Source organism: Xylocopa sonorina, chromosome 1 (genome assembly GCF_050948175.1).
Source record: "Xylocopa sonorina isolate GNS202 chromosome 1, iyXylSono1_principal, whole genome shotgun sequence".
NCBI lineage: Eukaryota > Metazoa > Arthropoda > Insecta > Hymenoptera > Apidae > Xylocopa > Xylocopa sonorina.
In genome coordinates this window covers 3,265,209-3,288,588 of record NC_135193.1, presented here as the reverse complement: position 1 = coordinate 3,288,588, position 23,380 = coordinate 3,265,209, and the positions used below count along the sequence as shown (strand labels likewise).

Below are 23,380 nucleotides of genomic sequence, written 5' to 3'. Positions count from 1 at the left end.
CTGTAGCTTAACTAACTACACAATTTACAATCCAGTACAAATTTTTCAACTAACTCAACATTAGAACTACTCGCAATAAAAGTCTTTTGATTTCATGCGAACAAAGTAGAATGATAGTTGTGCGAAAAAGTAAAAATACCCGAAAGGGAAAGCAAAGAATAGAAAATGAAAAGTGAGAAGTAAATTTAAGTTAATGCACCGTTATAGAAAATTCTAAAAATTAATGTATAAGACAATCAGTTTAAATGCTTTTGTAGTTCTAATATTGAATTTACATCTGTACTTAAGACTACGTGCGTAGTCCTTAGCTTGATATCGTTTTCCAGAGCGCAATCTCTTGAAAACGTTACCAAGGAGCCAGGCCCACCCCGTGGAGGTGACTACGCAGGGACCCATCCCTAATTTCCCTAATCCCATCCTCCCTCCATTACATCTGTGTGTTCTCGGTACAGAAGGTACCGAGGACTGACTCTACTTGTGAATTTAAAACCGGAATCCATAAGACATTTTCCAAAATTTAACATAGATTTCAGAAATTGCAGTATGGACTTTACGAAAGGGATGACGAGGAATGCCATGATCTTACCCAAAGTAAAATTTCTAAGATGACTCTACTTGCACTTTAGAAAAATTAAAGTGTTCTACGGTACGATATTTAAGATGATGACTCTTAGTTAAAGTTCGAATGAAATTAAGTTAAATCAAAGTTAAGAAATGAGACTAATTTGAAGAAAGAAGTAAATCACGACGCGAGCAAAACGAGCAAGTACCGAAAAACATGCGTTAGATTCTCGCGAGAGCATTCTAACCCGATGGTTTGGCATTAGCCACTAAGTGAATCATACCAGACGCGAATCGCGAACAAATTATGCCACGTCTTACGTCGAAACAGTTGATACCACGATCTCCCCAATGGTGAATGCGGGTACCATCGAGATCTTAGCAAGGCTTAGCAAGTGGACTCCTCATCAAGAGGTACGTCCACTGTGCTAAGCCCATACTCTGTTCGAGTACCTCGAGCGTATTCGACCAGAGCTGCAAAATCTCGATGGACAACGAAAACTACATCAGTTTGATCGAGTACCAACTGTCTCGTTGCGTGGCAATGGAATAGAGAAAAAGAAAACTACGTGAAGCGATTTCACGTAGTACAAACTTAGAATGCTCTAGGGAGTATGTCACGCGTGTTTATCAGTACTGACTAAACGCGATCATAGAAATGGCTGTTTCTCACTCCGAATAAGAAAATGTATTCCTTCACAATTTTATTACAAAGGTGGATAAGGGAACAAGGGAATTACATACATATAATTACATACATATAAAATATACAAATCATATTAAAATATCAATAATTAAAATCCCTCGGCGCTCCAACGGCGATCCAACGGCGCTCCATCGGCGCTCCATCGGCGATCCATCGGCGAGAACCTAAGCTTAACTTAACTTAAACAACAGTATAACCAATTAATTTAATACAATTAACAATCCAATTAAAAGTTTACTAACTCGACACTAGAACTACCAGCAATAAAGGTATCTTAATTTCATTCAAACAAAGTAGAATGATGGTTAAATTAAAAAGAAAAAATACTCGAAAAGAAAAGCTAAGAGTAACGAATAAATAGTTGAAAGAAAATTCTAATTCATGGAAAACTATAGCAAATTTAAAAAATGACTCTATGAGATCTACATAGAAAGTTACTGAGAATCTACAAGTTGCAAAAGGCAATCAGTTTAAATGCTCTGATATTTCTAATGTCGAGTTTACATCTGTACTTAAGTCTACGTGCGTAGTCCTTAGCATGATATCGTTTTCGAGAGCGCAATCTCTCGAAAACGTTACCAAGGGCCCAGGCCCACCACGCGGAGGTGACTACGCAGGGACCCATCCCTAATTTCCCTAATCCCATCCACCCTCCATTACATCTATGTGTCCTCGGTACGGAAGGTACCGAGAACTGATTCTACTTCTAAATGTCAAAACACCGGAATCCATAATACATTCTCTTTACATAGATTTTAGAGATTGCAGTATGGACTTTGCGAAAGGGATGATGAGGAATGCCACTGTCTTACCCAAAGTGAAATTTCTAAGATGACTCTACTCACACTTTGATAAAATTCAAGTGTTTCAACACAATAGGGTCTACGATACGATATACTAAATTTTATAATTCTGTTGTGAGAAAAATTGATAAGAATCTTAGTAAAAATGGAAACAAAATCAAGTTAAACTAAAGTTAAGCTAAGAAATATACTGAATAAAATTCGCGGCGCGACCGAAACGAACAAGTACCAATGAAACTGCGTTAGATACTTGCGAGAGCATTCTACCCCGATGGTCCAGCACTAGTCACTAGCGCGAACCGTACCCGACGCGAATCGCGAGCAAGTTATGCCACGTCTTACGTTGAAACTGTCGAAACCACGCTCTCCCCAATGGTGAATGCGGGTACCATCAAAATCTCAGCGAGGCTTAGCATTAGGACGCATTGCCCACCGACAAGAACGAACTCCGTAGACCGCCCCAAGTCGTCTTACAGCAGGTCCGAAGACCCCAGCGACACGGGGTAGGAGCTACTCGGAACGAACCCGCGATGAGCGCGTCCAATGTACTAAACCTATACCCAGGTCGAGTACCCAACGGGCGTACCAATCGACAAGGGCTGCGAAATCTCAATGGGCACCGAAAACCACATCAGTTTGATTGAGTCTCGTCTGTTTCACTGCGTGGCGATGGAAGACGGAATCTCGAACGAATAAAGAAGAAAGAAAAAAGAAAACTACGTGAAGCGATTCCACGCAGCAGAAAATAAGAATGCTCAAGGGAGTATGTAACGCATTTTCATCGGTACGGACTAAACGCGAACCGATTTATGAGAGAAGAATTAGTTCTACTTTGATAGATAAGCGGTAACGGATCGGGGAAGTGGCTGTTTCTCACTTTGGATAAGAAAATGTATTCCTTTACAATTTTATTATAAAGGAGAAGAAGGGAATAGGGGTATTACATACATATAATTACATACATATAAAATATACAAAACATATTAAAATATCAATAATTAAAATCCCTCGGCGCTCCAGCGGCGATCCAACGGCGATCCATCGGCGATCCATCGGCGATCCATCGGCGAGAACCTAAGCTTAACTTAACTTAACTTAACTTAACTTAAACTACAGTCTAACTAATTAACTTAATACAATTAACAATACAATTAAAATTTTACTAACTCGACACTAGAAGTACCTGCAATAAAAGTATTATAACCTCTCTCATACAAAGTAGAAAGATCGTTTAGTTAAAAAGAATTAATAGTCGAAACGAAAAGCAAAGAGTAACAAATAAAGAGTTGAAAGAAAATTTTAATTGATAGAAAACTAGAAAATTGTCAAAAATGACTCTATGAGATCTACATAGAAAGTTACTGAGAATCTACAAGTTGCAAAAGGCAATCAGTTTAAATGCTCTGATATTTCTAGTGTCGAGTTTACATCTGTACTTAAATCTACGTGCGTAGTCCTTAGCATGATATCGTTTTCGAGAGCGCAATCTCTCGAAAACGTTACCAAGGACCCAGGCCCACCACGCGGAGGTGACTACGCAGGGACCCAGCTTAGCAATTTTGAGAGAAATCAGATGTACTCACTGATATTACACCGTGATCCATCTCAAACTCCACACTGAGTACGTTTGCAGTTCAATGGTAGTGTCACCCGAGCGAAGGGGTAGTTCGCAAAGACCAGACAAGCAGGTAGTCCGCAATCGTAAACGATTCTTCGTTGAAAATTAATTTAAAAAATTTCATTTCAGTATTAAAATTAGTTAAACTCCATTAAAATCGAGAATAGTTTTAAAATATCCGAATAATCAAGCTAATATTACAATAATTAAGTTCAGTTAATAATTATAAGGTATGGTAAAATTAATGAAATTTAATTTCGATGTTAAAATTAATTAAAGTCTTTAAAGATCTTAGAAAAGTCCGTATAAATTATTTAATTTTAATAAATATTAGTTCTTCTACCAATTAAATATTGTATTAGCCAATGTAAAGAAGTGTTTTAATCATTAGATAGTAATTAAAGTTAGCAAAGCTAGTTAGATCTCGGTTAATTGACAGAACGCGGTGTCATAGTTAGCGTGCGGTATGACAGTTAGCGCGCCGAGGTAGCACTGTCAAGTGATCGCGGATGACTGCGCACAGCTGCGCTGCGCTGCGCTGCGCGAGTGTCCAGCGCGTTCCGCTCGGTACACACCCCCACCTCTGGTGCAGTGGCAAGGTACTTGTCACCATGGTTCACTGATTAATCAGTTATTTCTTTTACATACAATTGTTAATTAATTTTTATAATATTCCAACACTCGTACATACTCGTATACATATATTCCTCAATATGATACTATCACATATCAATTATTACTAATTTTACGCTAGTTTTCCAGTCTTACAATGTTAATTATCCAAGAGGAATTTTTGTTATATCAATTTTCACATTTCATGTTCTATGCTCACTGATAATCGCAATCTTAGATTACTGTACAGTGTACGAAAAATATATTATCATGCGAATTGAGAGAGTTAGGAAGTTCATAGATCGTATACGGCTTTCCCAAAATTTGCTTCATCTTCTATGTTTCTTTATTATCGCGGAAGATGTCGAGGTATTTTATGAAAAAGGCGAGAAGCGTGTACGATCATTTCATATTGATATAACAAGATGACAAGCAGTTATTTATGGGATACGAGATATGGGGTAGTGCCTCTAGCGCAGAAGTTATTAATTTCGTCCACCTAGATTTGGCATCCGGCACACTGTGTCCCAGTTACATCGCGCGGTTATCACTCGAAACGAAACGCCAGTGGACGGAAAGATGTTTTCCATCACCGCGCGAGCAGTTTTCTCGTAATTCTTGGCCATGAAACGCGGTCGTTGTCACCAGCAAAAAGAAATTTCGACCCAAGGATCGCCGCTCTGCTCGTTTCGCGCGGCTCTGGGCGATCCTCGAGGGTGGATTTAATCGAAGAGCCAAATGGGAAGACGCTTGGCTTGTATTCTTCGAGACAAATGAAGTCGCGTTCCCGCGGCGCGGTTGATGCAGTTGCAACTGCATCTTCCGTTCGTTAAGGTGGAAGAGACAGCGACGAGGGGATGGCGTGGGACGAGGCACGTTTAAGTGGCTCCGCCGGCTGCTGCGCTAATTTCGGAATGAAAATTCATCACCGGGAATTAAGTTTTTAGCTCTGCCAGCCGTGCGTTTAGCTTGGATTTACTCGTCGAGCACGAAGGCTGCATTGTGCGCACGTGAAATCTGAATTGCCGAGCACCTATTTACTCCCATAAGTATTTCCCCGTTCTTTTTTCTCATCAGCCGTAATAGATATAATTTATTTCATTTCACTGTACGAACCCGGTGAATATCATTTTATCGCATGAATTTTAATTCACCTCTCGTTTTAATTCGTATATTTCTCTTCGCGCGAGATCATTCGTTTCGCGTCCATCCTCGTATAACGAGGGGGGTGGTCTCCCCGTCCTTCTCTTCCATTCTCTCTTTCTCTTTATACTTATTTTCATTCCCCCCTCTTATCTATATTTTCTCATATTCTTTTAATCCCTCTGTATCGCTCCGAGAGTATCCATGCTTTGTCGTATTATATTCACTTTTTGTTCCCTTAATCCCCGGATTCAGGGATGGTATATCTCGCTTTTATTTTCCCCCCGATCCGTCGTGCGTCTCTACGGTTCTATCCATTATCCGTCAGTCAGAACAGTGCTACCTTCGTCTCGTTACCGACTAGAAATAGATTTTTCTAGCCAACGTATCCAAAGCTCGTCACGATCGCCATCGCGATGGATCATTTCGAATAAACATTCGATCTTCAAACAAATAGCGTGCACCATTCCACGGTTTCGTTACGTAGTTAAAGGAAGCACCATAAAGTACCTACCCTCTTTCCTTTTTCTCCCTGATATACGCTCGCGTGTATTCACGTGCCTCGTACACCGCTATACTTCTATTCACCGTGTACGTAGGCGCGATTCATACCTGCAAATCCGTCTATTCTTCATTCTCCATTTACCTCCGCACAATACGTCGCGCGCTTTTTTTTTTCTTTTTTTCTTTTTGGCTCCACGTTTCACCGCCACGTTTCCACGAGCGTATCTCCATCCCCCGGCGACCGCGTCGTGTCAGATTGCGGCTCCCGACGAAACATTTACACGCCCCGCGGCGTACATCCTTCGCCACCCTTCGTCCATCATCCGCGACGAACGATAAGACCGATCCAAAGAATTATGTCGAGCGTTTGCTCGTCTCGTTCTGTCTCGTGCGTCCATCGATGGATCGATGACGCCATTATGGTATCTCTTTCGTCGTTCTTCGTCTCTATCGTCTACGTTAAACAGTCGACAGAGACAAACGCATCCAGAGTTCTCCGTTTCTATTTTAAATCGTACGTACTATCCATCGATGTGTAATTTTCAACTTCTGTCCCTTCCTTTTGGCTCGTATTAAGGGTAGTTAGGCAACGTTCTAGATTTTCACTACTTTAACCACGGTTCTTCTCTATTGGCGTCACGAGTCGATCTGTCTGTGATTCCGTTGGTCCTCAGATCCTCGAAGTCCAACACACGACAGTGTTCAACGTGTCGAACAGTACGACTAGGATGGTCCGTCAGTGAGTCACATCTCATCGTCAGAACCATCCTTGCCTCGTGTCGTATCGACAAATATAAGCGTCACTCGATGACACACCAATGGTACCCGTCATCCATCATCTGTTAAATAACGTTCACCGCGATTATTTCGCGCTCGCGCACGTGCTCCTCCACCCAGTTGCGTAATTTACTCCTCTGCACACGGGTCTTTGTCGCTCGAGTCCCTCGAATGGGAACTCGTGTTTCAGCGTTCGTTATCACGAGGGGCTCCTTTGTGCGCGCGCGGTGTCACGCGCTATCAAAAGCGCAACGATAGCTCGCGCCACGGTATTTTCGTCGGCCCCGTTGTCTGCTCGCGTCGATAAAAGGCAGCAGCTAAACGGCGGCACGCGTGCCGTTGCCTTTCGTCGCTCGCGCCGTTCGCACAATAAGCACAAAAGGCGACAGGGGCTGGCAGGAGACGGTTTTCGAAGCGGGGCGGAGAAAAACGCGCAAACCTCGCTGGAACAAACGGGCGACGAGATTAATTCGCGCGGACGAAACGTGGAGAACGGAAGCGCTGAGCGCCCCGCGTACGACGCGGCCAGTGATTTCGTCCGCAGTTCGCCGTTGCGAGAGCAATTGGTTCAATTAAAGTCAACCGTTAATTTACTGCGTTACGTATTTTGGTAAAGTCGCGCGACGGTGTTCTCTATTTATTATATTAATTGGGGTGGAGTGTTTGACTGCAGAAAATTTAATGCTACGTTCGCAAATCTACCCCTATTTCTGTCACTTTTATATCCACATATTGTAGACGTAACGATCGAATAGTCAGAATGGAGCAACTATTATGTTTTAATGAAACAAACACAAAATGCTTCGATATATTAAAAAATAATGCTTTTCGAAGCATCAACTGAAGCTTCCATCACCCACCCTTTATTAACGCTTCCCTAAAAAATTGTTCAAATTACATTTTCACATTAATAATATTAATATATACGATTCAACAATATTTTCCGTAGCTACACGGTATATATTCTCGAAACGAAGCCATTGTTCATTCGAATCGTTGGCTTTCGCTCCAAATTCCGTTCACTGCTGAACTCAACGGAGCGCGGTAAACAGGGGATCGATCGTCACCAATCGAGATTCCACGGGACACGCGTACCAACGCCGATCGTCGCTGGCGTCTCCTTGACCGGATTTCCGCTCGATTCGGATCGAGGAACGCTCGCGCGCGTCGTTCCCAAACGTTTCTGTTTCTTTATTTCGACGACTGCGAAAATTCCACCCTCCGTGAACTCCGCTTCCGTGGTCCCGCTTGCGTTTCTCAAGCGCAGGCGAACGGTTCCTCGCGTGCCGAATTTGCGCGTGAAATGGCCCGTTCTGTTCCGTTCTGGCGTTTCTCGCCTGCCCCGAGGGTTGTTAAGGGGTGAGAATCGAAAACGCCAGAGACCGTCCCGTTTGGTTCGCGAATAAAATAACGCGATAACGGGGACGCCTGTTTATGGCCACTTGGCGTTTTACTGGCACCTGACCGTGCAAATTTTCGATGGCTCGATGAAAGCGCCGAATAACTAAACGTTTTATTAGGTAATAACACCGGGTAGCTGCGATCCGCGCGAAGGTCGCCCACGGTTCTTCGATTCATTGCTCTGCGTATCTTTTCGCTGGGACGCTGTTAAAGAAATTGCTATATCCGGTTTTAGCAGGCATTCGCGAGCTACGTGAGCAGAATTTATGGCTGTTTCTTACTCGCGAGGTAGAAATATAAAATTTTAGTAGTTTAGAAGATAGGTAAGACGGAAAATTGTAACTCTGTGCTAATCATTTTCATAATAATTGTAATTAATTGGGGATAGAATACAACGACATAGCTTAAAATTGCAGACAGGAAAGGCTGGCTTCGATATTATACAAGACGCGGTTAATTAGGTGGAATAATGGAGGCGAAGCTCGATTTCACATTTCAAACGATTTCGCAGAGGCCACCCACTTCTCTCAAGTGTTTTATACCTTCGTTAAACTCAGAGTCTCAGCTCGCGCTTTTTAAACGCTTCCTGCGACGAACACTTCGCCGGCATACACGTTTCTTCCGAGCCATCGCTACTTTACTCCTCCACTCGGACGAGCCCTCGTGGCATTAACCTAGAAAGGCTCCGTTCGGTTTGACGGCATCGAAACAGCGCGCCCCTTTCACCACGATCCCCATTTTCGCGGAACATTATCTCCGACATGGAATCGACGTGTCGAATCCCCATCTGACGACGATTTTCCTCCATTTGTTAGCCACCCCCGCAATCTAACACAAACTCCTCCTTCCCGCAAAATACTCAAAACATCCTACCAAATTGTCTCTCCACAATACCTTCAGAAGCACAAAAACACTTAAAAAAACAATCAAACCAATCAAAAACCACATTACTCTTTACGATTCGCATTATATTAATAATCAGAACCCACGCAGAAATAAATCACGGACCCTCTATTCCTCCGTTTCACGATCACTTAACTCTCCCGACGTGGGCAATCAAGCCCACCCTACAGCCGCGTAAAGCACCCTGAAACCAATTCTCATCATCCCCAAACAGTCGAACCGAACGGCTCTACTTACCGCAAGCACCTGATAAAACCCCTCCTGATATAGAATCGTCCCCCAGTATCCTGCTCCTATCCACCGCGCGAGATCATCGTCGTTCAAGGCCTCGAAGTGGTAGCAACCGGCGTTTAACCGACGCTCGATCTTCGTTGTTCCAGCTACGGAAGCCAGTGTCGACACTCTCGATCCCGGGGGCGATGAAGAACAGCGGCGGCGTGGCCGGTGGGGGCGGCGTGGGCGGCGGCGGCGGTAGTGCCGGGTGCGGTAGCGGCGGTGCTACCGGTACCGGCGAGGACGCCGGTATCGCCCTGGTCGGCGTCCACACGGAGTATCCACGGTACGTGGACGACCGCGTGCTGGCCGCTGGCGGGCAGGTGAAGGGCCCGTCCGGTAGCATCGGGCCTGGCTCGAAGCACAAACCGAACGTCGGCTACCGGCTGGGCAGACGGAAGGCCCTCTTCGAGAAGCGGAAACGGATCAGCGATTACGCGCTGGTCATGGGCATGTTCGGCATCATCGTGATGGTCATCGAGAACGAACTGTCCAGCGCCGGTGTCTACACCAAGGTGAGTGTCGATCGTTTTTTCGTCTGGTAGGTCAGGTACAAGTTGATGGGTTCGAGGCGTGATACGGGATATTTGTTAATTAAAGATAACTAGGAGAGATTGATAAATTGGTAGATAGCTTCTTGTAACTGAGATTTTATTATTTCTTCAGTTGTATAATGGTTTTTTAGGGGGATGTGTTAATGATTCTTGATTACACGTGGGATGTTCGACTTTAAGTAGGTTGCATCTTGTTGTCGGGTGTAATTTTCGTGTATCACGTATAGATTCGAATTAATGAGACGCGATGTGGATGTCGTGTGGGATATTTGTTAATTAAAGATAACTGCGAGAGATTGATAGATTTGTACTGAGATTTTATTATTTCTTCAGTTGTATAATGAGTTTTTAAAGGGATCTGTTGATGATTCTTGATTACACGTCGAATGTAACGTGGGGTGTTTGACTTCAAATAGGTTGCCTCGTCGTGTACCATGTATAGATTCGAATTAATTTCCCGCAAATTGGTAGTAAAATAGATCGTAGGAAATTATAGAAAAATCGTGAAAGTTTAGACGCGTGCAATTTTTGTGGGGTATTGGGGATTAATACCAACATGGAGGACGGTTTTCATCCCCCTGTGGCGTGAAATTTCGCGAACGCAACCAGCTCGGTTACCCCCAGCTTCCTTGGCAACTTTTTAATTGATCCAGCAGGCCGAGTCCGCGATCAATTTGTGTCGTTAGTCGGGCGCCGAGAGCTGACGCGTTTTTTATGCAAATTCGAGCGAAACTTTTCAAAGTCAAGCCCCTCCCCTCGACGGGATTAACGAGCGCGACCGGTGAGGATCCATCGTGGATGCAACGCGCGTTCTCGAGCAGGTGCTTGCTTTGACGCGGCTCTTATCTGCGCTCCTCGATTACCAATTATTTTTTAATATGTCACTTTGTTCCGCTAATGCGCTGCATTTATCGCGATGTTAACGAAAGCCTGCTTCGCGGCCTCGTGTCATTTCCTTTGGTGTTTGGCTGTGTTTTGGTCCATCTTGAATTTACTAAACTATCAAGATACTGACTTTTACGTATAATCTTGCCATACATGGATCAAAGAAATTTCCAAAATTGATTCAATGATCTTTATACAAGTAGAAGGGAGACGCTTGTGTTCATTGAACAACTCTGTAAACTAAAACAAAGTAAGAGAAACTTCGTCTAGGTAATATATTAATACTTCTACTGGCAAACTTTATACACCCAATCCAGCAAGTTTTGCTTGGACTCGCAACGACATCGCTTTCAGTTCTCGAAACAAAGTAAAACCGTGATCAACGTCCATTACACCTTGCCAATTACACCCAAACACCCATCCTTTACGTCTAACAGAATTTCTTTCCTTTTATCTTGGAATTATACAAATAATCGTCCAAAGGGTTAACGGGGGATGATGCTGACGTAAATTTGGTTCGTTCTCGGGTACACAAACGACGAGGCATTTTAAAACGGAAAGAAATATGGGTGACTGGTGGTGGCGCGATTCGCATGGTAATGGGCTGGGGCGATGTACTTTCTATGATAATTTCGGAGTAACACGGAACAGTAAGACGCGGGAAGGAGTGGAATATTAGGTACACGGTCGCCTCGAGTCGCTCCATTTAGAGTATACGTTGGGAATAATATCGGATCGTTCAGAAAGTTGCCGCGGTTCTTGAACCGTGGAACACGTGCGCCTCTTCTCCTCCGGAAACAATGCGAAATTGATGGACAGAAACGCGATGGAACCGCACGGCGCTTCCGGGCCGCGATTCCTGTTACTCGCCAGGACTTTGTTTTTTAACCGACGCGAAATCGACGAATCGCTCGGAAACCTTCCCCATTCGATTTGTAATTTCGACTTTCTGTACGCGTGCAGTTGCTTCCGAGTTGCGGTTGCGTTCCGGAAATTTATCGCACTGGAAACGAATCGGTTGCCTTGGTCACTTGAATATCAAATCGTTCGCGATCACAATTTCTAACGGGGCGCCCATTGATCGCGGTCCACGGTTCATTTTCATAGCGTTGAATAATAAATTTCCGCTACGATATTTACGGGCCCCGACGTCATGCGAACGAATATTACCAATTTTGTGAAGATATGCACTTTGCAAACCATGTAAAGAATTGATAAATGTCCATTATGGAAAATATGTTTTCGTGGAATCAGGAAACGATAGAGGAATCTTTACGATCATAAAATTACATCCTGTAACGTAAGAGAGTGCTTAGAAAAAAACTCTCTTGATTCGCGAATCACGTTGCTGCGTAATACAATAAATCATCCATGCGTTGGTATCGAACCGAGTGCACACGACAACGACAGGAAGTGCACGCTCGAGGATCCTGCGGGTCCGCGTTCGGCATGAATTATCGTTCCGTTCGTTCGACGAATTTTTTTCAAACGCTCGAATCCTCCTCCCTCGTCGAAACAGCCGTAAACAACATTCCTGTTCTTCTTCTAATCATCCCTGAGAACGTCGTCGACGTCGTCGGATTAAATGTAGCGTGAGCGTAGCGCGACACAGTTGACGAGTGAATTACGCTGTTGACCGTGGCAGTCTCTCGTCTGATCCGGTGCCAAGAAGCAACGAATAGATTAACAATATTGGTGTATCGGGAGGGAGCGAAATACCCTGGTGCGCGGCCGCTAGCTTGGGAAAGAAGGCCATTGGATGCATTCGATTGCTCCCTTTCTCTCAGCCGGGATTCTGGGCCAAATCGTGCATTTCAAGGAAAGCCTGATCGACACGGCTATCCCTTCTACCGGGTGTTTTCGAAGTCATTACAGGATCTGTGTCAGTCCTTGCTTATCGAAATCATTCTCGATCGTTCGTAAATTGAGAAATATCACGAAAGTTTCATAAAAAAGAAACGTGTTACGTATTCTTTAAAGAAAACTCCTCGAATCTCAGTGATACAGGCGCTGATAAATGATCGATGATTTTTTTAAACAACTTTGTCGAGAGTGTACAACAGTGGAAGACGAACGCACGTTTGGCTAAGAATTTTTCCACGTTGTTACGCCAATAGCGTGCACCCTCGTAAATAAAATCTCACCCCGTAGACGCTGAACGGCCCGGTTTCCAAGGGGAGCTGCAGAGATATTTACGCTTGTTCGCACCCGGTTATCAGATTCGTCTGGCAACAAGCAAAGCTCGTGGAAGAATTCAAAAATTTACACCGTGCGCGCCCGTCGACTTGAAAATGCCGGGACGCGACCCATCAGGAACCCGTCCGAGAGGAAATTTCGAAAATGGAACAGTCAAGGCGAGCACCGGGTATCTCGTTTCTTATGCATTGCTCTCCCCACGGTGACACTGTTCTTACGCGTATGCATGCGCACGCACAGTTTCATTCGCACGTACCATGTTCGTAGAAAATGGAAACGGAGATCGTACAAATTTGGGTGGATACTTTTCCATCAATCGTACATGCGTATTTCATATATTCCACGCGTACGAAGAAAGTATTATACGACTGTCAATCTATGCATACGTTATGAAGACGTAAAAACTTCTAACCAAAAAGAATTATTAACCCAAACTTCTAAAACCGAAACCCATAAATCTCCACCACGAACAGGAATCTACGAGGCACCGCGACTTTTACAGTAAGATTTATGCAAACCACCGTTTCACCTTCTGAACAGGACTATTCGTTTTCAACTTATGGCTACGAGGCTGCAAAACCCGAAACACTTTGGAGGAACTTCCCTAACAAATAAAAACCGCGACCATTAATTTCTTCCGCCCCAATTTGTCCTCCAACTGTTGGTAATCAATCTCTATTTAACAATTCCGCGGACCGTTTCGCGCGATGCGTTCGAAGCAATTGTCACCCGCCGCGGTGGCGTCCTAAATGCATCCGAGGAACGTTGGAACGAATCTGCCAGGCGACAAAGAAACAGGCGATGCATCATCGTTCTTTGCCCGTGAAGATTGCACGGGCGTCGCTGCTGCGTCCCGGAAGTTGGACCAAGCGTTGTTGTTCGTCGATGCCACGGAGGGGAGGGCCTCAGGATTCCTTCCTTCGTCGAGAATTGAAATCGTGACCAGCTGAGCATCCCCTGCGCGGACTCGACGTGTCTGCGCGGCGGGGGATGATTCGCGAGCGAGCGGACGATCCGGAAATGAATGTGGTGCGGCTTTGAAAAATTGCTGCCAGCTTCTCCTCTTCCATTCGGTTCGTTGATCGACGGAGTTTCCGTGCAAATTTCGTCCTCGTCAAAACGTTTGGATCCGAACTCTCGTTTCGTTATAACTCGCGCTCCTCCTTGTCCTCTTCGCGGTTAAACAATTCGCGTTCTCTTTTCGTTGCTGGCACTCGAAGCATTTCCGTTTGCACACAAACGGACTCATTAATTGTTTGTATCCAGCAGGGATCGGTGTCACGTGAACTATCTTTGTCCGCGGTGGTTTGCGTTCCGTGGAACGTTGTAGTTGAACACGGCAATTGGATAACTGCAATTGTTCCGAACGATACAACGTGTCCGATAAGCCGATACTTAGAACAACAGAGCCGTGGATGTCGATATTCAAATGCGGCTTTAACGTTGGCTCTCTTCGTCGCTAGGAATGTCTAAATGTATATTCGCTATAATTTCTCGCGCAAAGCACCTCGTCCCTGCTTAGAAGCCTCTTCGCCTAATTCCGTCGACGTTCTTCAAACTCGAGGACTGTTTCACCTCCCTAATTCGTTTAACACTGCCATAATTATGACAGCTGGCTAATGTTATTACGAAGTGGAACTTGTCAGTCGTTGGGTCGTCTCAGAGGAAGCCTCACGAGATCGAATAGATTAGTATGTTATAAAACCTCGCTCTGTCCAACTCGAGAAACTACTTGCGAGCTTCTATGAGGTTGGTAAACGGGAGTTGTAAATTGCTTTTTCTCGAAAATCGCACAAATCTATAGACAAAGATTCGTACAACAGTGTTCAGAAATTATTCGATGCTTTTCTGAAATATCAGAAAAGAATTGTCGCGTGACATTTGAGTGGCCCTCGCGAAAATGGCTCAATTAAAGGCGGAACGAGAGAACCAACCCCCTCGACTCGCTGCACCCTTAACACCTTTAACGTCGCAGTCGAAAACTGACGTTGACACGGGACGAAACAGTAGGGGCGACAGGGTGAAGAAAAATCGCGCAAGCGAACTGGAAGAACGCGGTGGCAGGAAACATCCGGATCGAGCTAATTGCTGCGAAGTAATTCAATGGAAGTGGTTGTCCCGCTAGCGCGTTTTTCGCGAACGGGACGCGTGCGACGCGTTACGCGTGCACGTCGCGGAACAAACGCGACGTGCTCGGCAATTAACAAAAGTCGAGCAGCTTAAACGTCCCGCGGTACGAAGATTAATGTTTCACGCTGTTTAAACCGCCGCTGAGACGAGCCGTTTGCTCGTTAATTGCACCACAGGTAACTACTGTCGCTTAGGAAGAGTGTTGCTCTGGGAGATTCGAATCTACACGATGTTCGAAGTTGTCCAAGTCGCAGTTCGACTGTCCATTGACATTTTTCGACACTTATCGCGAATTTGTTTGCGTCTTGTCTTAAGAAAGAAGACACCAAAGTTAATACGCCTATAAATGGAGAACGATGGGTGGCTGAAGAGTGTCATAAATCAGACTCTCCTCTAGGAACCTTCGATTAAAAATTCTTCCTACAACGTCTCGATAGCTTAAGAATACTCAACTTAATCACAGTTCATTCGATTACCTACTTTCAATTATCCGAGCATTTTCAGATGTCCCAGCGTTCTTAGTTGCATCAGTATCCGCTTAGTCATAATCGCCTTAGACCACTAAGTAGAGTTGGATGCCAGCTGAAAACCTCGAAAATAGAGAAGAACACTGGCGAAAAATCGAATTAGTCGATTTACTCTTCTTCGCCTGTTCCCTAAAGAACTTCAAACGAGTCGAACGACCAGAAGAACTTCTCGTATGGAATAATAAGCACGGTTGTGCGAACGCTCGCGACACATCGGTCGATCGGTCGACTTATTTGTTCTCTTTAGAATTGCTTAGACGAGCGTCCCGTTTCTTGGCGACCGGTAACGACAAAACGAAGCGAAGTCAATATTCGCCAGCGATAAATCTCTCGGTCGGCTGTTTGCGCCGCGTTATGAATTCGACTTCGAGCGAGTTACGCCGATATCAGACGCGAGTTCGAACGGTTTATGCATATGGGAGATGAAACGAAGAGAGAGGGACGCGAGATGATTTCGAGTTGATCGAGCTTGAAAATTTCAGACAACTTTTCCAACCCCCTTTATTTTCGCGGCGGGGGACCCGCGTGACATTTATCGACGGACGGGCTGGCGCGTGTAAAAATACAGTCTGTTTTGTTGTCGCCCGCCATTTTAACATCGCCGGTGAAAATAAGATCACCTTTTTGCGGCGCAGCTGAAATGCAAATCGATTTCAAGCTCCGCGGAGCTTGTCGAGCTCGATAAGCTTCGCGAAGCAAAAATAGTCGGACTAACTCCGCGGGGTTGGCACGTGTGTATTAAAATTCTATGCAGACACCCTCTTAGAGTAAATCAAAATGTTATTTAAAATTCCAGTAAAATATCACGCTGTTCGAAACAATTTTTACCTCAAACAGAACTTCGCAATACCAAAAAAAAGAAAAAAATATCAGGAACTTTCAACCCCCAAAAATTATTGGCACTGGTGAAATGAATAATCCTTAGAGAAACTCGAAAAAGGTACGAATACTGTTCATCCAGTGATCCTCAAATTCAGCAAAAACTCGTCTACTCCTCGACTCTCGCCACAAGATTGATTAGCGACAAATTCTTCCGCCTTGCAACCGCGCGATTGCTGGTAAATTCGGCTCGAAGGCCGAAAGTAACCGCGGCGCATATTATTACGCGAGATTCCACGCGATAACCACGGTAGATTGGTGGCGGTCACATGCGGCACGTATCATTGGCCGTCTGCCAATGACGAACGGGGCGTAGCTGGTTTTAAGTATCTAGTTCATGCTCGCTGGCGTGTGCGACACCCCCTGGAAGCCACCCTCTGGCGCCAGGATCGCGCCCACCGGCTCTCGCTAGACGATTTTCTCTTCGTTTCCACTGGTCACCGGCGATTTTTCAGCGGCAGGAGCCGTCGCAGCCCTTTACAACGACCACGATTTCCACGCACCCTTTATTCTTGCGACGAAACGCGCTCCGTCGCTTGTTTGTCCCGCGTCGTCGTAACTTTCGGTCCCTCGTGTGATTTAACATTTGGCAGCCTTCGCGTTACACATTTCTTCTTTTTCTTGGAAGCGATGTAACAGTATTGGTAGAGATTGCTGTGATTCCTGGTATCGCCTTTTGGGAATCGGTTGAAATTAATCGTCTGACGTAGGAGATTTTTTACTTTTATTTTTAATTCGCGCGTCTATCTTGATGTAACGACTGGGTGTATCGTGGAGATGGATGATCGATGGATCAAGATCGCAGAGTCGAGGATAATTTAATATAGGGAACTTTATGGAAAGTAAATGCGGATAAAAAGTGGTCTCAAGGATTGTGTAATCATGGCCCGTGTAACGAACGAGGGATTTAAAAATCGGATGATTTTTTGCCTCGTTAATTTTAATTTAAATCGAGTTCGCTTGCGGCTCGGCTCATTATCTCTTCCGTGGCGTTCTACGAGTATGCATAACGAAACTATTCGTTCCGACTGCTGCGATATTCCATTAATCTCGAATATAATAAGACCATTAGCATGTTCCTGTTCAGTTATATATTCCACTGTACCGGATATGTTTATTACATGGATGTTTAAAAAACAGTAATTGAAACAAGAATCAACGTACGTAACAATAGCTCGCGCTAAAATAACAATATTTATGGAAATTTTGAACTTCGACACGAGAACCGCTGTCCATCGTTTAAAAAGGGGTTAACCCAAGCAACCCCGTCGATGGGGACCGTTTCAAAGACGGCCGTTTCGGCCTTCTCCGCGGCGTGTCTCCGTAAAATCCAATCAAGACCGCAAAGCGTAGCCCGCGAAGTAACCGGAATCCATTAGCTTTGATCCTGAATTCAGGACGCATCCTGGACGAAATCCCCCACGACGTTAGAGCGCCGTGCAAACAACCATAGGACGATAATGCTGACGCCTGGCCAGGTGGGGCTATTCATACCGGGCATTGTTAACAGTCTTCTGGGCAGGACACCGTCAATTAGGGTGATTATGGCTGTTAATTTCGAGGCGACTCGTAAGACGCGGCTCGACGTAATTTACGGGATCGATCTTGGCGTTTCTGACGGCGGACTCGAGGAATTGGGTCCACGCGTCGTCTATGGATACGTTCGTATGAATATATCGGTCGTGATCTGGGTACACAAGCCGTAACGAACGGGTCACTATGCGGAGATGCTAGCACGGAGATGTAACGTTGTATTGTTCGAACATGTATGCGTACGTGCATAGTTTGCGAAAGGGATCACGACGGGAACTGTAACGCTGGCTTCGACCCTTCGCGAAGTGATTCCTCTTGGCACGCGACGAATAGAATTGAAATTGAATAGAAAAGATTTTTCGACTCACAAATCTTCGAGTATGCGATCTTTTTGTCGAACAGCAGAGGAGAATTAAGTGATCTCACCTATAACGTTTTTATCCAATGGTACGAGTACAGCGAGGCCTCGTAAAAATCGACGCGTCCCAACCCTTCGACCGTTAAATGAGCTGCTAAAGGCTGGACCGAGCGTGAACTCGGCTAAGAGGACACAAGAATCCATCAAACCGACGTCGTTTTCAGGTCAGCCGTTTTTATGGCTGACGCTCGCCATTAGATTCCGGGTATTCTTCGCGGCGATCTTCCCCTCTTTCATCATCCCCTGGCGCTCGATCGTAAACCCTCGCCTCGAAGTAATTAGGCGATGGCCGCTGTTTCTCTAATCTCTTTCTTCTAATTTAATTCGACGAAAGAGTTTCTGCGACCCTCGTTTATATTTTCGGTTAACGATCGAAGACTCGACTGCCGAACACGACGGTTCTACCGAGATAGCCGCAAAAATGCGAGACCAAGACGATGGCTGCATCGCGCGTCTGCTCTTTAATCCGTATCAGAAGCCAGCGTAAAAGCGTTCTGACCCATTTTTATCGCGCCGTTACAAGGGAATCCGACGATCCTAATCCTTGCATAACGCGGAAAGCCTATACAACGACACGGTCGTCGTCTGTGTGGCTGGAGGAAGGCCGCGCGACGCCCGAAGTGCCTCAGCGTCGGTCGCGGGAGCCCAAAGTATCCAAAGCGTACGCGGGATAAGAAGGCTCCAGGCTTTTTCTTGCCTTTCTCCCGCGAACCGTGACGCGAATAAAAGAAAATTCAGGCGCGGTGATATCCGAAGAGGAGGTGGGTCGCGAACTTCCCGAAGAAAGGGGAATAGAAAAAAGTTGCGAATATTCTTCGACGAAGTATGCTCCCGAGAAAGATTTAAGGACGACGATGGTCGACTGACGCGCGCAGAATTTTCAGAATTAATTATAACGTGGAGATTCGCGTAGACTCGTTAACTTTTGAACGGAAGGTGGAGGAAATAAAAATTTTCGATTGTTCCATCGAGAAGAATTGTTTTTTGAACAAACGGCACGGTGAATATTCAGAGTATTCAACAGGAAGAATTGTTTGCGTGCAGGGGATGGAGAGTTGCAAATATTTCCCAAGGAAATGTACTTTTTGTGCCAAAAAGAACGTAAAAATTTAAAAACGGGACGAGAGAACGGAGAGCGTCGCACGCTCGCCACGGAAATGTTTTCTATTCATGAGAAGAGATTCTTGTGTCAACGATGATGGAAGGCTTGGCTTCGCAAATGTTTACCATCGAAATTGGAGGTGTCAAAAAGTTTGTGAACCTAATCACTATTAACCTTAAGTCGGGTATGGAAATTTAATTAGAGGAGGCTAAGTTCGCGAACGCGCGGGGGAAAAAAGGGTTCGCGTGGAGACTCGGTAGCGGGACGCGATTCGCGTTAATAAGAAAAGCAACGAGTGAGAAGCAAATAGAAGAAGGGCTCCTCTCGATCACGCGACGTGGAGATCAATATTTGTCTCGAGAAGTTTGCTCTTTTTCTCTCCTATCCGCTGTTCTACTTTTGAACATGTTTTATCTATAACCCGTCTTATCTTCTCTAAGCTTCTCTAAATAATTTCTTCATTTCTTCGAACGTTTTCTGGGATATGCTGGCAAATGCCTTAAGGAGATAATATATTTTGAAAATTTCATCTGAAATTTTTAAATTCGCCATCAAAGCAATTCTACGATTGAAAACAAGCTCTGAGTTTAATCTGAAATAAGCTAGAACACCATTCGAATGAAAACAGATAACCCGTTGAGGTCGGAGAATCTAAATTGCTAATGATTTGATTTAATTTCATATAAATTTGAAGCCCCTAATACCGCTCGAGAATCCAACGCGGTGACTAGAAATCTGCATCGACCATTGGACCATTATTTGAAACCTTTTTATCGGCGTAATCGTTGTCCCAGCTAAAAAAAAATAGGGGTGGAGATAAAACAGAGTAGCAAAGTTGTAGTTGGCGTTCTTGCGAGAGAAACGACTGCAATTCGGTGCGTCAGTGGGTCGTTAATATTTCTTAATGGTCGTAATGAATAAACAGAGTAGACAATGGTATTTCCAAAGCGCGATATGAAAACGATAGCGCGGTACCGCAATGGCGTTAGAGAATTCTACGGAACCACCCTCTCGATTCGTTTCGAGCCATAGAAAGAAACTTGAAGAATCAAAATAAAAATGATTCCAAACGATAACGAGAGAATGCCGTTAAACTGAATTAACAAGGGTGAGGGAGGGAGAGAGAGATAGAGAGAGAGAGGGAGAAAGGGAGAGAGATGCAGTTCGATCAGTGGAATCAGACCCTTCCATTCAGCCGCGATGCATCGACGCGTTACACGTGGGTGTCCAGCACCGACTCGTGGGTGCCCAGCCTCGGAACGCAGATCTCGAACGGCTCGAACGAGCGATCGCCACCCCGATTACTTCGCGTTCTGTTTTGTAATTCAAAACGGGCCGCACTGCCGCGAAAGCTCCGCTAGGCTATCGGCAATTTACGATTTCGTTTCGTCGCGCGTTGCACGGTCAGCAGAGAAAGAGGCGGAGGGATGAAACGCCGGGGCGGCCGCCTCCCTTGGCGGAGGATCGAAGAATTCAGAAAGCACCGGGGTCCGTTTCGATTCCGATGCAATTTCGGGGCGGACCGCTTGCAATTTAAAGCCCGATTTCCATCAGCTGTTCCGCAGACCGCGCTCTGCCAATAGGAGTGGCTCGCGCGAACCATTTCTGGCAGGCTTTTCTTTCGATTTTATCGTTCGCAATTTTTTTTTGAAATCCGTATTAAGATTTTTACACGAAGGTAAGATTCCAATCATTTATAATTTTCAAATCCTCTTTGCATTTCTAAGACTCTGCCACCGTTCACCCTTCCGCTGCACCATTATATTCCACCCTCCCGAGCGATCTGTTTAACAACTGATCCTTGCATTCGAGCATCAATTAATTTACCGGCTACGCTCGCATCTACAATTAAAATAACTTGCTAACTCGAACAGCCGGTGCTCCCAGAACAAGGCAGACGGTACCGTTGCGCACAATACGGAACCAGGACTTGCCAAAGCCCTCAAACCTCCTTTAACCTCAAACTACTGTAAACTTAATACCGGTCTGGCCTCCTCGGAATTGTTCCTCCGCATTGCACGCTAATAGCCCCGCCCCGTCTAGCCATGTTACATTCGTCAATTTATTAAAGAACAATGCCGCGTCTCAGGATCTTCAAAGTTACCCCTCGCGAGCTTCTTCGTCGAGTTCCTCGAACCGACCTCCATCCATCGAGACCCTAGCCAGTCATTCGTTACTTCCGTGCGTCCTCGCGAAAGTATTCCATCCTCCTTCTCGAATGGAATAAGTTCCAGTGAATCGACACGAAGTCGCGTCCGTAGTTGCGTCCCGAAGAAACGGTGAAACGATCCACGAGGGAATCAGCCAGGAAACGCTTTCTTATCGCGTCCAAGTTCGTGTCCTCGAACCGCCGCACTCATCGGACAAGATTTAGTCCCGTCGGCCGATAAAGCTTCTTGCAGCCGTAAATTTCGCCGGCTGATCTTGGACAGCTGCTGCGTCGTCAACCTCTGCCGGAAACGCGAGCCCATTCGACTGTGCAGGGCGATCCATTCGCGTAGAAATGGTGTCTGGTTTTTTTGGGACGAGTGGAGGACCGTCTCCTCGTGTCTCACGATTTTTGGTCGCTGAATTTTTCCTGTTTACTCGTCCAGTCCTCTACTCTGAATTTAGTGAAATTTCTTAGCGGATTATATTTTTTATATTAAAATTGACTGTTTGTACAACCGTTAATGTATTATAATAAAGTTCGTGGTAATTTCGCAGTCGGTGGTATCGCGGAAAAAATCTGCCGCAGCAAAATTCCGCGGTGAACGAACAACGTGTTTACTCCGCACGAAAAGTTAATAAAGGGTTGATCAAAAGCTCCTGTTTGATGTTTGAAGAAGTTCATTAATGAAAATTCATAGAATGAACGCGGTAGCGTGCAGTTTCTTCCGTGTCTTCGCTTCGTTCGCATCCACTTTCATTGTCTCCGTGTAACGAAGTTTCTACCGGAAAATTCCTCGCCGAAGGAGCCTTCCAGTAGGCGTTTACTCTGCTCGCGAGGCGATCAAAGAACGCAAGCAAAATATCTGGCTTTTTTCCACGCAGAATGCCTTCGAGGAGCCGCGCGCGTTTTTATTTGCATGTATCTACTTTGACGCAGCCCCTTTTCCTTCCTCGCCCTTTGGCGCTTCCGGAAAATTGTTCTCCGCATCGGTGCAACGGATCCCTCTCTTCATCAATTGGTTATCAAACGAACTGGTTATACGATACGCTCGAAACAAGTAGTATTGTAGAAAACTACATTAACCTAAATAAATAACGTCGCATATTATAACATACATCAGTGGAATTTTAATTTAGAAAAAGATATCTTGGATTAAATATAAAAAGTGTACCAGTCGTTCGTGATAGAAGATTTCTGAACGTTACGATATATCTGATCTATTTTTTCCCCACAGAATCAGGATAGTTTCTTCGAGTCTCTCGCAGTTCGACTGGAACAACGTTAATACGTTCGAGAGACACGTACCTCGACACGAGAAGACGAAACACGATCCTTTGATTCGAATTGAAGCCCCGCGGGAAATTATTTAGACGTAACGAGGCCTCACGACGGAGCCCTTCCACGATCAATCGCGCGGCGATATCGTCGACAAAGGTGGCTCCTTATATAATAAACAGCTCGCGAGCCGTTTCATCCATCTTCCCCGCGTTTCTGATAATTAATTTCGCGAACAGCTCAGATGCACCCGGCGTCACTTACATCTCTATCGAGTGCACCACGCGGCTCGTTACCGTCTGCATTCATTCCCGAACATTTTCCGGAGGAAGGAGAGGAGGAGGCTTCTCTACGAAGAGCACTTCCTCGAATTTCCGCTTGGTTATATCGTCGCGGAGAGTTAATAAAACCGATGGGGCGAAAAAAAT

The 23,380-nt window shown here is 45.1% G+C and overlaps 1 protein-coding gene across 6 annotated transcripts in view; it reads left to right on the top strand.

Moving 5' to 3' along the window:
- Window positions 1-23,380, top strand: part of Sk (small conductance calcium-activated potassium channel) — a 183,084-nt gene that overhangs the window by 127,668 nt on the left and 32,036 nt on the right. For all 6 annotated transcript variants that reach the window (XM_076897410.1, XM_076897403.1, XM_076897386.1 and 3 more), the window contains one exon: window positions 9,409-9,816. In XM_076897410.1, the coding sequence (XP_076753525.1) occupies window positions 9,409-9,816 (408 nt within the window). The remainder of the gene's footprint in view (window positions 1-9,408; window positions 9,817-23,380) is intronic.